The sequence below is a fragment of the Anopheles funestus genome, chromosome 3RL, assembly GCF_943734845.2.
Source record: "Anopheles funestus chromosome 3RL, idAnoFuneDA-416_04, whole genome shotgun sequence".
NCBI classification, from domain to species: Eukaryota; Metazoa; Arthropoda; class Insecta; order Diptera; family Culicidae; genus Anopheles; species Anopheles funestus.
Genome location: NC_064599.1, coordinates 83,205,197 through 83,219,099, shown reverse-complemented (window position 1 = coordinate 83,219,099; position 13,903 = coordinate 83,205,197). Strand labels below are relative to the sequence as shown.

Below are 13,903 nucleotides of genomic sequence, written 5' to 3'. Positions count from 1 at the left end.
TTAATATTATATATTATAAATTTTATAACATTATTCTCGTAGCAATATCATCCGGATTCAATTAAAATCCTTTAGATGAGGAAAGGCGCCTAAAGGTAGGCATTTAAATGCAGATCATTTTGATGGCTGCATGCGGACTACAATAAGTTTCAGCATGCAGCCAAAATTTAAAATAAATGCAATTGCATTGCAAACTGCATTAAAAGTGCATTAAATGAAATCAGAAATAGTTTTTGCGAAAAGCTATATTCAACTAGCAGGTAAATATAGCTGAACGAAGTGTATTATGCAGAAGCCATAATTGCTGGAAAGTATTTATTCCAACATCATTTCCAGCCGTCTCAGATATTCTTCAAAAGAATATTCATAAAAAAATATATTCTAAGTAATTATAAAGGGCATAAAATTAATTATTCTTCCATGGAAAAAATTTTTATATAGTTACCGTTAACTTTTATTAAGGAATTCGAAACACAATGAAGTACAGGGTAAGTTGGACAATATTCAAATTTCGTATAGTTTTAGCCGTTATTTATCGCCAAATTTGAAAAGTGCATCAATGAAACTTAAATATAGCTTATAAATTTTATAAGAAATTGAGCTTAAAAAATCATAAAAATTGTAACTGGTCCGATTGCATTTTAGCACCTCTGACTTTCACCCTTTAACGAATTCTAATGATTTTTCTCTGTTTCTCAAGCGACCCTTGCTTCCTTCTCATTTCCTCTCATTAATGCGCATTGATCCAGAAGTATAATTTTCACGCACCGAAGAACGTTGTTGGTGCTCTCGCATATGTATGTATGTATACCATGTGTATGTATGAGTATTCGTTCGCAAAACCACCAAAACGCACCTGGCTTTACATTGTCGCCCCTTCCGTTATCGGGTTCACCTTTCCTTTCTTCCTCGTCCTTTCATGCTTCGTTACCGTTGTGGCTGCTGCTGTCCTTTCCCTGGGCTATGTTCGTGCCATGCTCTGCGCGAGTTTACGAATTTTAAGCCGGTGTGGAAGGTAAAAGCTGCACATGTGCTAAGGCACACGTTTGCACATTCTCGGGGCAATAAGGAAGGAAACGACGCGGACCATTTTTTTTAAGATTACGTTTTTAGCTACATTATTCGAGAAGCTTCTCCTGATGGAATGGAACCAGTTGGAGCAAGAACGAATCGTTTTAAATAACCGTTTCAATATTGCAGTAAGTTATTATTCAACCAAATTACTCACAAATTTTCATTCCCAAAGACCAGTGGAATGGAAAAGATTAGTTGGAAATTATTCAAAACAAATGGTAACAAATTTGTCTTGGGAAATTCAGGGCAACGGATGGATTCATTGTAAACACTGCTGCTGGTGCAACGATTCTAAGTTGTGGTCGTTGCATCAGCGAACAACTTGCCAGGAATGACAAATGATTCTCTTGCAGTTTCCATGAAATGTTTGAATTGAATAATTTTACTTCCGCAAATTCCCAACAACCGAGCAATGCAAGGATTGTCCTTGTATCGGGAAAAAAACTCTTCCCTCGAATTCTTCGCATCATCCTTTGCAATGCTCGGTAGACAAATGGTAGACAAATAGTGTACAATGTCCTTGTGTACAAAAAGACAAATGCATTGTATAAAAATACGATTTGTTTCTAATTTTATTTCCCGGCAATGAGAACAGCTTGGAATGATCCTTCATCGAGCAGTTAACCTAGAAAAACAGAAGCGTCTTTGTCCGTTTGAAGACACATTTTATAACCAATTACAAGACTCTTACGGCCAACTTCTCTCCATCTACAGTACGATCACTCGAGATATTCCGAAACGATGCTTTCATTCCTCTATCTTCATAGCCAGAATTCCCCTCGCGGCTACATATACCGTGCCGTTGCATGTAACGCATCTGGATGTGATGCATCTTCTCCCGTTCCGTACCATTCCTTCTCCATCCCTGAAGCGTGTGCAAAAAGGGACCTCAACCACATGTCCTGTGCCGCCTGGAAGGAAATGGTATCCTTCTTCTTGAGTGCTTTTTTCCGTTTTGCTTTCGTTCGATCTACTCGACAAGGCGTCTTTGCCCGGATCTGAGTGCGTGTGTGTTGGTGCAGGGTGCGTTTAAAAAGGCCACCACCGCGGGCAACATACGGTAGAGGGTAAATATGATGTTGTCCCGCAGTTTTTGTCAGCTTCTCGTTAAATGCTGCCGTGTGCACGGTGAGACCGACAAGCGGGTAACAGAAATTAACACTCAAGATAAAAATGTTAGCAGCAGTTAAAAAAAAAAAAAAAAAAACATTTACTGAAGTCTACATTTATCTGTATTTGTATTCAATAGTTTTTAAAGAATAATAAACTCGAATAGTTATCGTAACTGTGGTGACATTAATGAACAAAAATTAGACAGAACATTGGAATAGAACAAAAATGAAATAAGAGACTTCGGCGTGAGACTAGACACGAAACTTAGTTTTACGGAATAATTTACCGTCTTACCGGTGACGTTACCTTTTGAACGGGTAGTGCAGCTTCCATCACGCACATGGCTGTTACCAGAAAAACACCCTTATCCACAATCCACTCATACAGACAGCAACCAACAAAAAAAACGACTACCCCCCAAAAAAGAATACACCGGAACGAAGCAACATAAAAGGTAACATAAAACGAAACGGAATAGAGAGACAAAGCGAGAGGAACGAAGAAAAAACAAGAACGGCAAGAGAATAATGTTGTGCCGGTTATGGTTGTGTGCGTATTATGTGTGGTTCTGCTGGGCGCAGATGTGCCTCTACCCGCGGTCAAAGCCGGCTTGGCGCACGCATCCTAAAGCAAATGTTCCGAAACCGGCAAACCTGAAGGAGTCTTTTGTCGTTGCTGCTGTTGCTGCTGCGTGTTAGCGAGCCTGTTGCGCCGTTTCGTACGAGTGAGAAGTTTTTTTAAGTTCGCGTATTTGGTTGGTGAATTTTATTACTGCACCGTTTTATCGTTCATTCTCCCACAAAAGGGAATAAAGCTGTGGCTGTTGTTTTAAACGCTTTACGATTAGCTATTACTCACGGAAGAAAAGTTCAGTGTGTCGTTTTGTCATTCTTTTTTTTTGTTTGCTGTTTGTCCGCTGCTTGTTCTGTGTTGTGATTTTGCACGATCGTTCATCTCCCACCCGGGAGTGCATGTGAGACGCAGATTTTTTTTGTCAGTTTGTAGTTCTGTTTATCCTCCTTGCTTACGTTGTCTTCCGATTCGGAATAGTGTAAAAGCATCATCCAACGACGAATGGGGAAACAAAACTAACCAAAAAAAAAGGAAAGATTTGCAGCGCTTTGTCGCCGTGAGTTTTGTGTCGTGCCGGGATAAGAAGAGGGATACACAAACACAGCGTTTCGCCTAAAGAATAATCAAACAACCGAAAGCTAAAAGCGATCATGTAGAAGGTGGTGATCGCGTGTGGGGAAGAAAAATTCGCAACAAGTTTCAGTTCCCACGGTTTTGGGCGTCCGAGTGGATGGGCTATGACAACAAAAAAAAGAACACACAGACAGCACAAGATGCCTTCAAGGAACGGAAGATCCCATTAGCATTTTGGCAATGTGTCCTCTATAATGGAGCAAATGTGTGCGGCAAAAAAAACCCTGAAATCCATGGCCGGATGATTATGAACTATAACCATCCGAAAATTAAATCATCCCCCAATGACAGCTATTCATCAAATGTCAACGAACCGCATTTAGAAGGAAACACAGCAAAGCGTTAATGTTTAAATCGAATTCCAGCATTATTGGCGATATCCGTCTGTTCCACTGCGATGCGTTCGTCGCAGAGCAGAGGATTGATTAGCGTAAGTGATTTGCGCGAAAGACACTTTTCGCTGCCAAAAATAACCTTCTCGATTAAAACACAAAGCATAAAAAGGCACAAATTAATAATTTGCATACCTTCGCTTTGCTGGGAACACAGTAAAAACGGTGGCCTGCATTGCTAATTCGATTTCTATCTTTATTTTTACGTCTTGCTTTTGGGTTCCGCTTTATTTTGATGCTTCTGCTTTCGGCTGCAGACACAGATCCTCGATCGCGAATAGCGAAGAAAAAAGATAAGCCTAATTAAGGCCGCGATCGATAAGTGAATAATTCGATACCCCCGGTGTGTTGCTGTGATTATTATTCGCTTCTCTCATCTCTTCACCAACCCTAAAACAGTGATTATGGTGCGTTCTTGCGGATAAAGAATTAAAACAAATTCTTACCTACCTATCTTCTCTATCTAGGAAGCTTTATTTAGTGTGTTCATTGGTGTGTTGTGAATGTTAGAGAATGGAATCGAAATCGGTGAGAGTGTAAATTATTGTTGATGGTATAATTAAAGAAAATAAGTGCTTGATTATTATCTCTTACCGACCGAATCTCTGTTCCTTGCAACAACAACCGAAAAAAGTGAAACAAAGATGTGCATGTGATCGATTGGAAATAATAGAAGCGAGTGTATGCGAGCGAATGTGTTGGAAAAACCTGTGCTGTACATGCGGTGTGTTGTGCTGTTTTGAAAATTAGCTTATTACCATTCAGCCCTTACCATTCCAATAACCTTTAAAGGGTTATGAGTTCCTGTGAGTTGGTGTATGAAAATCTAACCTAATCCAAAAAGAGTGAGAAGCATTTGGAATAGCAAAAAGAAAATAAAAATCTTCCTCCGTGGTCTGTGCTAAGTAAGAAGAAGGAAAACCAGTTTAGCCTAACCATAATGGCACTGTGTGTACCGAAAGTTCGCGAACCATTCGATGGCTGCGGTCCATTAACTAATTATAAGCATCCCTCACGATGGCAACTATCAGTCCAGCTGGCACTTTTGCTCCTGGTGCTGGTGCTGATCCCAAAACATTCCGAGGGGCTCGCTGCGTCGTCGAAACTCGAACCCGTCCATCATCGTTGGACCCGGTCGGAGGCGATGGACCCGAACGGGCTGTATACGCTCGACTGGCACATTGACCAGAAGGACATTGTGTTTACAGCCACGGCCAATACGCGCGGTTTTATGGGACTCGGGTTTTCCCATCGGTCGGAGCACATGGCCGGGTCGGATCTGGTTCTGGTGTGGGTCGACGATCGTACCGGAAAACCGAACGTACTGGTAAGTAATCGTAGTGGCAAGGATTTCTTTTTTCAGAACAATTTTCCGACGTATAACAGGGACTCTTGTGATGTTCTAGGCTTGTAGAAGGTTATCAAGTTCTAATAGCCTAAAAAGCAAAGGAATTTGCTCAGAAAGATACCATCATTTTTATTAAAGCACATGTCAACAACATGTTAACCAATTTTTTAAATGTCCTAACCTGCTTCTAAACTCATAGCATTATGTCACTTGAACTATTAGAACTTCTTTGGCTCTCTAGATCACATAACGATCCAGATCGATCTATGTCTAATAGCTGGAAATCTGTGACTGAAATTATCCAAAGCTACACAATCAATACGTGCAGGAAGCATGGCTGAAACGAAAGATATTTCTCAGACAGCTGCTGCGTTAAACTGGGCATTACCGACTATACTATTTGACCAACCCAATTCAATCTTATTCGAAGTTCCGACAGGACGTCATCCAGGCAGGATAAAACCGAACCAACCGTTCTGTGTGCAAGCATGCCGAACGGGATACGAAAGTATGCTATTTGATATGAAACAGAAAATGAAGTTCTGTAGCCATCAAATGACCACTATCGAGACACACCATCGATTCGGTATTGAAAAAAGGGTGCAAGAATGTGGTGATAAAATGGAAACCTTTCCTGTTTCTCGCATGTTTTTCGTTTTTCATCTCACATCTCTCGGACGAAGGATACCTATGCCTTCAATAAATGTGACGATTCTTTCCGGGATTTGTAAATTAAATTTCCTCCATTTCTTTCCCCACGTCCGGCTCTAGACAGGGATGTTCAGCCTCAGTGGGTCACTGATGTCTGCTCGACCTTTGCGCATAACCAAAGCTGGTAGGAAAGCAAACAATCACTTCCAGGGAATACAGAAAAAAGCAATAATTCGCTATTTTTCTAGTTTCTGTAGCCAGAGCGTTTATATTGCTTGAGCCGGTTCGTTCTCCCTTTGTGGTTGAATGGTATGGAACGTACAATATCGTATTATTGTTTTGCCTTTTCTCAGAATAATTTCTTACTTCTATTAAACGATTTCTGCAATTGTCTCACAACTCACAACAAAACTATAAAGTTCTATGGCAATTATAGCTAAATGCTGTTATTTTTCTTTTAATTTGTTTTTTTTTACACATTTCATTAGCTAATTTCTAAAATTCTTGTTTTATTTTTCTTCTTTTCTTGTATTGTACTGTATTGTTTGAATTATTCTTGTTCAATAATCAACACAAAATTGAGTTGCATAAGTAGATTAGTATGATTGTGCGAAACAACGAACTTACTCATTAAGATGCTTATGACTGTAATAAGCGTACTATAAAAACGTAAAACGTTGAAACAGAACAAAAGCAGACAGAATCGCATTCTTACTTGCCACACTCTTTTTACGTTTGCTTTACAAATGTTCCAAGCTTACTCAGCGTTTTCAGTTTTTATTGTTTATTTTGTTTTCTGCTCTATGGTACCACTCTTTACGCGTCGATAATATCTAGTTTAATTAGTTCGTTACATCTTTCTCCGCATCTCGGTACCAAATGCAATCAATTTCGTCACGAGTGCTCGCGAGTGCGGAACGCGGCACGGGCCTTAGACGTGATTCCGGTTCCGGTCGCGGTACTCAAGTGAAACAGTCCGTAAAGCGGGCTGAATAAAATGCCGGCAAAAGCGTACGATTTTAGACGATTCCCAAAGTCGTTACGATCTATGCCCGGCAGAAGAGATCGTGGCGCGCGTCCAATGTATTTCCCCGGTTCATAATTAAATACGATTAATAAAGTTTACAAATTTGACCAAGGCAGGTTGCGTGTAAAATTATTAACCTTTTGTCTTCCTTTGTTACTGTTTTATTTTAAATATTGTTTGTGATCAAGTACTAAAGTTATATATTGTTCAAATTCTATTAAGTTTTCCGTAATGTTTTTACGGATTATTTCCTAACAAGAGCAAGTTTTCATCTTCTTCATGAACTCTAAACTTACCCAAGGTTCATGTTTTTCCTTGAGTTTTATGTAGAATCGTATTATTCTGAAACATTTCCCTCTTCACTCAGTCGGACAAACATTCATTCTCCTATCCCGTCATTAATAATCCTTAACGAAGAGCGAGAGAGGAAGTATGCAGCTGTTCGGAAGCGCCTTATGTTCTGTTCCGTTGTTCAAAGACATTTGCCTACCTTGCAGACCACTTTACACGTCTTTCCGCCCGTCACGCATGTTTCTTTCCCTCGGTTCCCTTCTGTAGCTTTGTTTATTTTGACCCTCTTTGCTTAAGGGCCGGGCTCGTTTTGCGGTTGCTTACGCGCGGCAGCTGCAAAACGGTCGTAGCTCGATCAAGACCTCTTGATGGGTGTGCAGAGCATACAGTCAAAGCTGCGTAACAGTTTACGGATAGTGTTGCACCACGTGAATTTGAAACGTTGAAAGGTGAAGGAAAAAAAACTTTACGCATAGCTCCATCTGCGAATTTGTTTTGAACATCCACTGTTCTGTAAGAATCCCAAATGCGTCCTTTCTTTGTGTGTGGTTTTTATAGCTTTCTTTTTGCTGCGAGATAGATGAAGAAATATTTGCCTAAGGAAGCCTTTCCGGTTACACAATGCTACAGGACAGGCAAATTGTGCGCATCTCAGCTCTCCACTGCTTAAGACATAGGGCAAGACTGTCTTGTGGAATATGAGAAAAAAGGCTCCCTTACATGTATAGCACGACTTGGGAAAGAGTTTAACAAATTAAAAACCAAGCTCTAAAGGAAGTACCATATGTTGTTCATTATGGCTTTTAGAATGCAGCTGATATTGAATTGTCTACATCTTTGCTTAGTATCCAGCTGATAGATTTCCGGTTAATTATTGGACATGTTAAAAATATACCTCTAATTAATGCGTCCAAAGTAGTAGACAAAAAATTAATTTAAATTTACTTAAAAAGAGTTGCGAAATACATTTTGTAGAAAAAACTTCCTTGGTGATATCATGCAAAAACCCATCAACATCTCCATACAATAAAGTTAATCGATATTTCACAGCACGAGCCACACTACCGGGGTTTTGTTCATCTCCCTTTTTTATGTGCATATCGATTGTTGGCCTTCACCATTTTGGTTTTCTATGCGCTTGACTTCCATGTTTCCACGCTAACAAAAAAAAGAGGCCATTATCACCACTGTCAACCATTTGATCGGAATACTGACTCCTGCTGATCCGGCGTTTGGGCAGCTGATTGGATTGGTCTTATGCTATCGAAATGATTGACTTACTGGTTTGGTGATGCCGAAATCACGAAAAGCATAAAAAAATATTATGAAAAAACGATTTTGTTGCAAATTCAGACAACAATATTGTTGTAATTGTTGTGTTTTGTTTTTCGTTGCAATCATCTAAAAGGAAATTTATTTAAAATGTTTCGAAAAAGTGTTTAAAAATGTAAGCACCTTGACTATCATTTTGAGTGGCATCATTCTCGGTATGAAGATCTAATCAATTATTACACCCACATTATTAGAAATTATTCCGTACACTTAAACCAACGGCGATAAAAGTAAAACATAGCTTTATCCGAATGGAATTACCTTTCTTTTTTTAGTAACAATTCGCAAAGTTTTTAAGCGACATAGTAGCGTAATGCAATCCACGAATAGCTAAAGCCAAATCACATTCCCTCAGCTTAACTCTCGGTATGAAAAATGAAATTACCTGTTCAGGAATTCTTCCCATTACCTTCCAGATTTAGCACTTTTGTTACGGCAAGGAAGATTCTTGGAAATTTTCAGCCAAACCGTCTTGTAACCGCAGAAGCAACACTCTACAAACTACGCGTCCGCTACCGAGCTGCAGGCTACTTAGCGCTTCGAGGCGGCAAAAGCAGCACCTTCTTAATCGGTAGCGCTTCTTGAATACTAAGTACGTCCACCCCGGGAAAGAAGCTTCCAGGTCTGTGAAAAAGCCCAAATCTTTGAGCCCTCTTGCATGTGCCATTGAAAAGAAAAAAAACTGGGGGGTATTGTTTTTTCAAGCACTTGGAGACCGGAGGGAAGGCAAATTCTTCGAAGGATGGTACAAGCGGTTGGGGTTTTTGAAGGGAGAATTTTTATTCCGCGTAACAGAAAGCTTTTTGGGGGTGAGCTACCTGATTTAGGTGAGCGAAAGGAAAGCAACCCCTGATACATTACACATTCAGGAACCTCAACCACCGCAGATCGAGTGCGTGATTCGATGGTGAGAGGAATATTAATGCGCTAGCTAATAGGCTCAAGTGGCAATCAATTGGATAATTGAATTGGATATACGCTTAGTTTGTTGCCTACTGCCTCTGTCGTCGTCGCGCCTATTGACTGTGTTTGAGCGCAAAAATTGTGAAGCTTGGATGGAAATCAACAGCCAATTGTACAAGAAAAACTATTTGCTGAATGTAATTAATAGGACACAATATTTTAGGGCCATATTCCAAGAAAATACTATGTACTTCTGAATGTATTATTAACGGAGCACATACGAGTTCTTAGGTATTCGAAACATATCCCAATGACTAAACTCGCTCTTGTCGCACTGACCTGACCTCTTCGCCCAGGTCGTCTAGAACATCGTTTACCAAGTTAATTGCACATTGACACACGTTGATCCGGCAAAAAGTCACAAAATAATAGGGAGATGTTGGCCTTTACCTTACCAGTTTCACCACAATCTACATAGACTCAAGATTCGCAAGCATCCAAATTGCCAAGATAATACCCCCAACATCAGGAATGCCCTTACCCTCAGTAGTGTGTTTGATGATCATTTTGCCAAAAACAAGCAAAACAAGTACGAATGATTTCGGTTACCTACATCTTCACGGTTTGGTTGCAGTCAACGACATTAATAATTGATTCCCGGATCTGTGCTCACGTGCGTTCCTTCCATCCATAGCAACGGTCCTCTCTTCAACTCACGGTACATGGAATTTGGTGAATGAGCTCTTGCGGAAAGAAAGCAAAAAAAAGCTCGCAACATAGCAAAAAAATACGGCGTAGAAAGGATGGATAAAGAATGTTTCTACTCACTTGGCAAAAGACATAGCAGCAGCCCCATAACAGAAGCCTTCGTTCTGGGGTTGGTTTTTTTTTGCGTTGCGCTTCTGTATCGTGTCGTTGCTGAAGTTTCTTCAAGAAGCTCAGTCTGAAATTATGCCACTGAGCGGTTCGTGTGGTGCATACGTAAGGAGAATGGAAATATGCTACACAGCACAGCCTCATTCCCATGCACTCGATGCCCTCTCCCCCATCTAACAGTACGTCAAAATGCCTACGCTTAACAGCGAAACCACGGCATCTGGAATGAATTACCACAAGACGCTTTGGCGCTTTTTCTCACGTTAATATGTATACTTTTTTGTCAAAATTTAATATTCTAATTCGTTGCTCGGCGCAGTGGTAGAAAACGTGCAACAATATTAAATGAATTTATTGAACCTTTCTCATATTAAAAAGACAGCGGTTCCAAAACTCACACGAAAAAACTTATTTGCATGAACAGACATTTAAGATAAGTGCGGAAACAAACCCGACACGCAGAGAGGCCCATTTCCGGTGTGCAGGTGTTTTTTATTTGTCATTTAAAATCCGTGTATTTGTGGTCACCTTTCGTATGAATGAGGGATGGAATGTTCAAACCGAAATGAGGCATTAACCGCGTCGGTTAAAATCGGGCAGATGTTAATTACATGACAAATACCGTGCGGTTATAATCACTTCAAATTGGATTAAAGTTGTGCATTTTCTCCATTACATTTGGAATGACGTTAAAGAGGTAGGAAACACCTTTTGTAAGCAATTATTTAAAAACAAATTATACCATTATCTGAAACCAAAATCATTTTATCGTTGGAGCCGTTTAACTAGAGCTATGGTAATGCTTAACCAAGATGAAAAATCCCTGTTATGTGATTTGGAATTATCTCTAATCTTTTCCGAATCTGTTTGTAGCATATAAATATAAAACCAATCAACGGATCCATCCCAAAGCCCATTCCCGTTCGCTTTGCATGGTACCATAAAGAATAGGGAACGCAAAAATTTATAGCCCACTCATTATTACCCTTTTACCATCCACACCGAAATCGAATCAAAGCTCTATCCTTTAGGACAGTTTATCGCAAAGCTTTAAATTAAAACGGGACGGTAAGCATTTTTTTATTTACAGTTTTCGTTTGACATGGGTGTTCTGATTTACTTTTCGTGTATTTTTGTTTGCTGTTCTGCTAATCTAAACCCTTCTTCCGTCTATCATTCTGCAAGATTTTGGTGAGGCCACGACTCAACCGAAAGGCCCTGTTGACCGGATGTTAATCGAGGAGGAAGAAAAACGGACAAGAGAGTTTATGGTTTTGGAACTTAGTTCCGCTCGATAAGTTTGTCTTTGAATCGTTTTGGGAAGCGCACCGTCGAGAATTGGGGCCAAGTTCATTCTTTTGACGGTGTAGCACTTCACTGGGAAAACTAGCAATAAATGTTGCATTTTCCTTCATGGGAAGTGATTTGCTTGTGTTTGAAGCATGCTCCTATAATTCCGCGTCCGAAGAATGGCGGATAAAAGATATGATTTATTCGAACCGACGATAAATCCGACGATGGTCGTGAGGGTAGTGTTTATGATAATTATTGTCTTCCTCCTTGCCGGGTACGTTTAATATGCAACGACCAGATTGCTTCATTTGGTAATTTATTGCACAGCATTTTTATTTAGTTTTAAGGGTGGCGTGGTACCTTTTAGTAAAACAAATTTACTTCGTTTTTGTATATTTCTTTACAACTTGCTCACATCGCTCTTGTGTGTCTTCTTGCCTTCCACGTTATTAATTTCAGCGAATCATTATTTAGGCTCTTTTACGCAGTCTTTATATCCTTTCTATGCCTAAAAGTAAACAAATCTTATTCACACGTTTGCTATTTCCTAGCTCCGCATGATTAGGTGACACTCACGTACACCAAAGCGACTCAATCATGCTTTACATACTAGCAACAGCTTTTGTGAAAAGGCGCCATTTTTGCACGCTTCTATACCACCAAAAACTTTACAAAAGCAAACGCAATGATCCCGATCCATCCAGGACAAACACCGACCCCCTGTATCATCATCTTCTTCTTAATATATCGAAAGCGCCTGCTCGAGCGTGAAAAATATCGTACCATATCGTTTGCCTTCGGAGGCGTTCACAGCCTTAGCCAAAAATTCAGTTTCCGAGGATAAAGTCACGCTTCAAAGGGATCATAAACATTGCAAGCAGGGTGTTAGCTTGGTGGAGCGATAAGATGGGAGCGAGCTAGGGGTTTGATTATGTCTTCCTTTTAATGAAGCTCAATCACTCGAGAATGTAAATCCCGTCCTCCTTAGCTGATGTGCGATGTATGTGGGAGCTGCTAAATGCGCATCAGCTTTGATTTTTTTTTGAAGAAAACAAACAGCTGCATAGAAATGAGTAATGAAGAGAAGCAGACGAGAGACAAGGTTTAAATATTTACTTATAAGAAACTTTCTCTTTATGGGTATTCATATATCTTATCATCTTATCATAATTATATTTTTGGTCGGTATGAAAGGTATGAAGTTGTAATTAATACCTATATGCTTATTCGTAATATTAGATAAGAATAAGCAATTTTAATAGCTTGCGGGCCAATATGTTGTACGATCAAATACTTCCGTGTATAATCGGATTTGTCAAGCATTTTCCGATGATGGGACAGTCATTATGTGACAGGTTGGGATGGCGGAAAATAAACACATCGGCACCGGAACTCGTTAGCGCATCAATCATTGAGCTGAAGGCGTACGATTACTATTTTTAGGGATGTGTTTTTGTCGTGTTTTATTTTTGGGAGGAGAAGTTTAGAAAGAAAGCTACTACAAAAAGGCAATGTAAAGTGTAAGTATAAGTGAGGAATGCAAAATGTCTCTGTTTTGTAGCACTACAACCTCAGAAGGTCTTGGCCTGAAAATACTAGGAAAATAGGATAGCCAGTCCCGCGTACCGGGATTTGATGCGATGAGCTCGATTGGTGTAAGGACTTTGTCTGGTTTTGATTACTTTCCCCCAAAAACGCTTTTCCACCGTTGTGTCCTCAGGTTTTGAAAATCGGCTGGGGTAGGAACTAGGTAAAAGACTTCGACCCGCGCATTTCCGTCCAACAGCCCAAAGCTGTAAACCGGCTAAAAACAGTCAAAACATGGAAAACCCGATTTTCACGGCAGTTTTCCCCCTCAGGGTGGCGGGTGGCAGGAGGTAGATGTTCGAAGAGATTTTTTCCACGCTTCTCTCGACGAGACGCGTCGATTGAGGGGTCACAGGAGGGTGTTTGGCCGGAAAATTTGGTCCATCCAAAAAACGCTTTTCCGGCTGGTGTGCCCTCAGGGTGTAAGTAAGTTCCATAACTCTTTTGAACTCAGTTCAAGTAGGTGTATATTAAGGATTTTTTATATTTTTAATGCGGTGTGTGTATCATTATTTTCCTGAAAGCTTTCTTTTAATAAAACATTTTAAAGTTGTGTCAATAGCAATACTAATTGTAGAATGGGAGTTAAACTAAACTAATACAAAGCCATTCATTGATTTGTTAAAATATTTCCTTTCCAAAAACGAGTAACGCATGCATAAACATGAATCATTTTCCCTTCACGAATTCGTACTCATCATATTTCGCTCTACCTCCACGGAATAACGAAAATATGCCACAACATCTCAATCACCACAACGCGTCTATACCACTTTAGCTCTCATTGAAACGCATTTGCATACACTTACT

The 13,903-nt window shown here is 39.9% G+C and overlaps 2 protein-coding genes across 7 annotated transcripts in view; one reads left to right on the top strand and one right to left on the bottom strand.

Moving 5' to 3' along the window:
* The window catches only part of LOC125767512 (uncharacterized), a 41,496-nt gene that overhangs the window by 17,063 nt on the left and 10,530 nt on the right, over window positions 1-13,903 (bottom strand). The gene's annotated exons all lie outside the window — the stretch shown is intronic.
* LOC125767477 (MOXD1 homolog 1) overlaps window positions 508-13,903 on the top strand; it is a 46,433-nt gene continuing 33,037 nt past the window's right edge. The window contains exon 1 of the mRNA XM_049434083.1: window positions 508-5,112. Coding sequence (XP_049290040.1) covers window positions 4,726-5,112 — 387 coding nt within the window. The 5' untranslated portion in view covers window positions 508-4,725. The remainder of the gene's footprint in view (window positions 5,113-13,903) is intronic.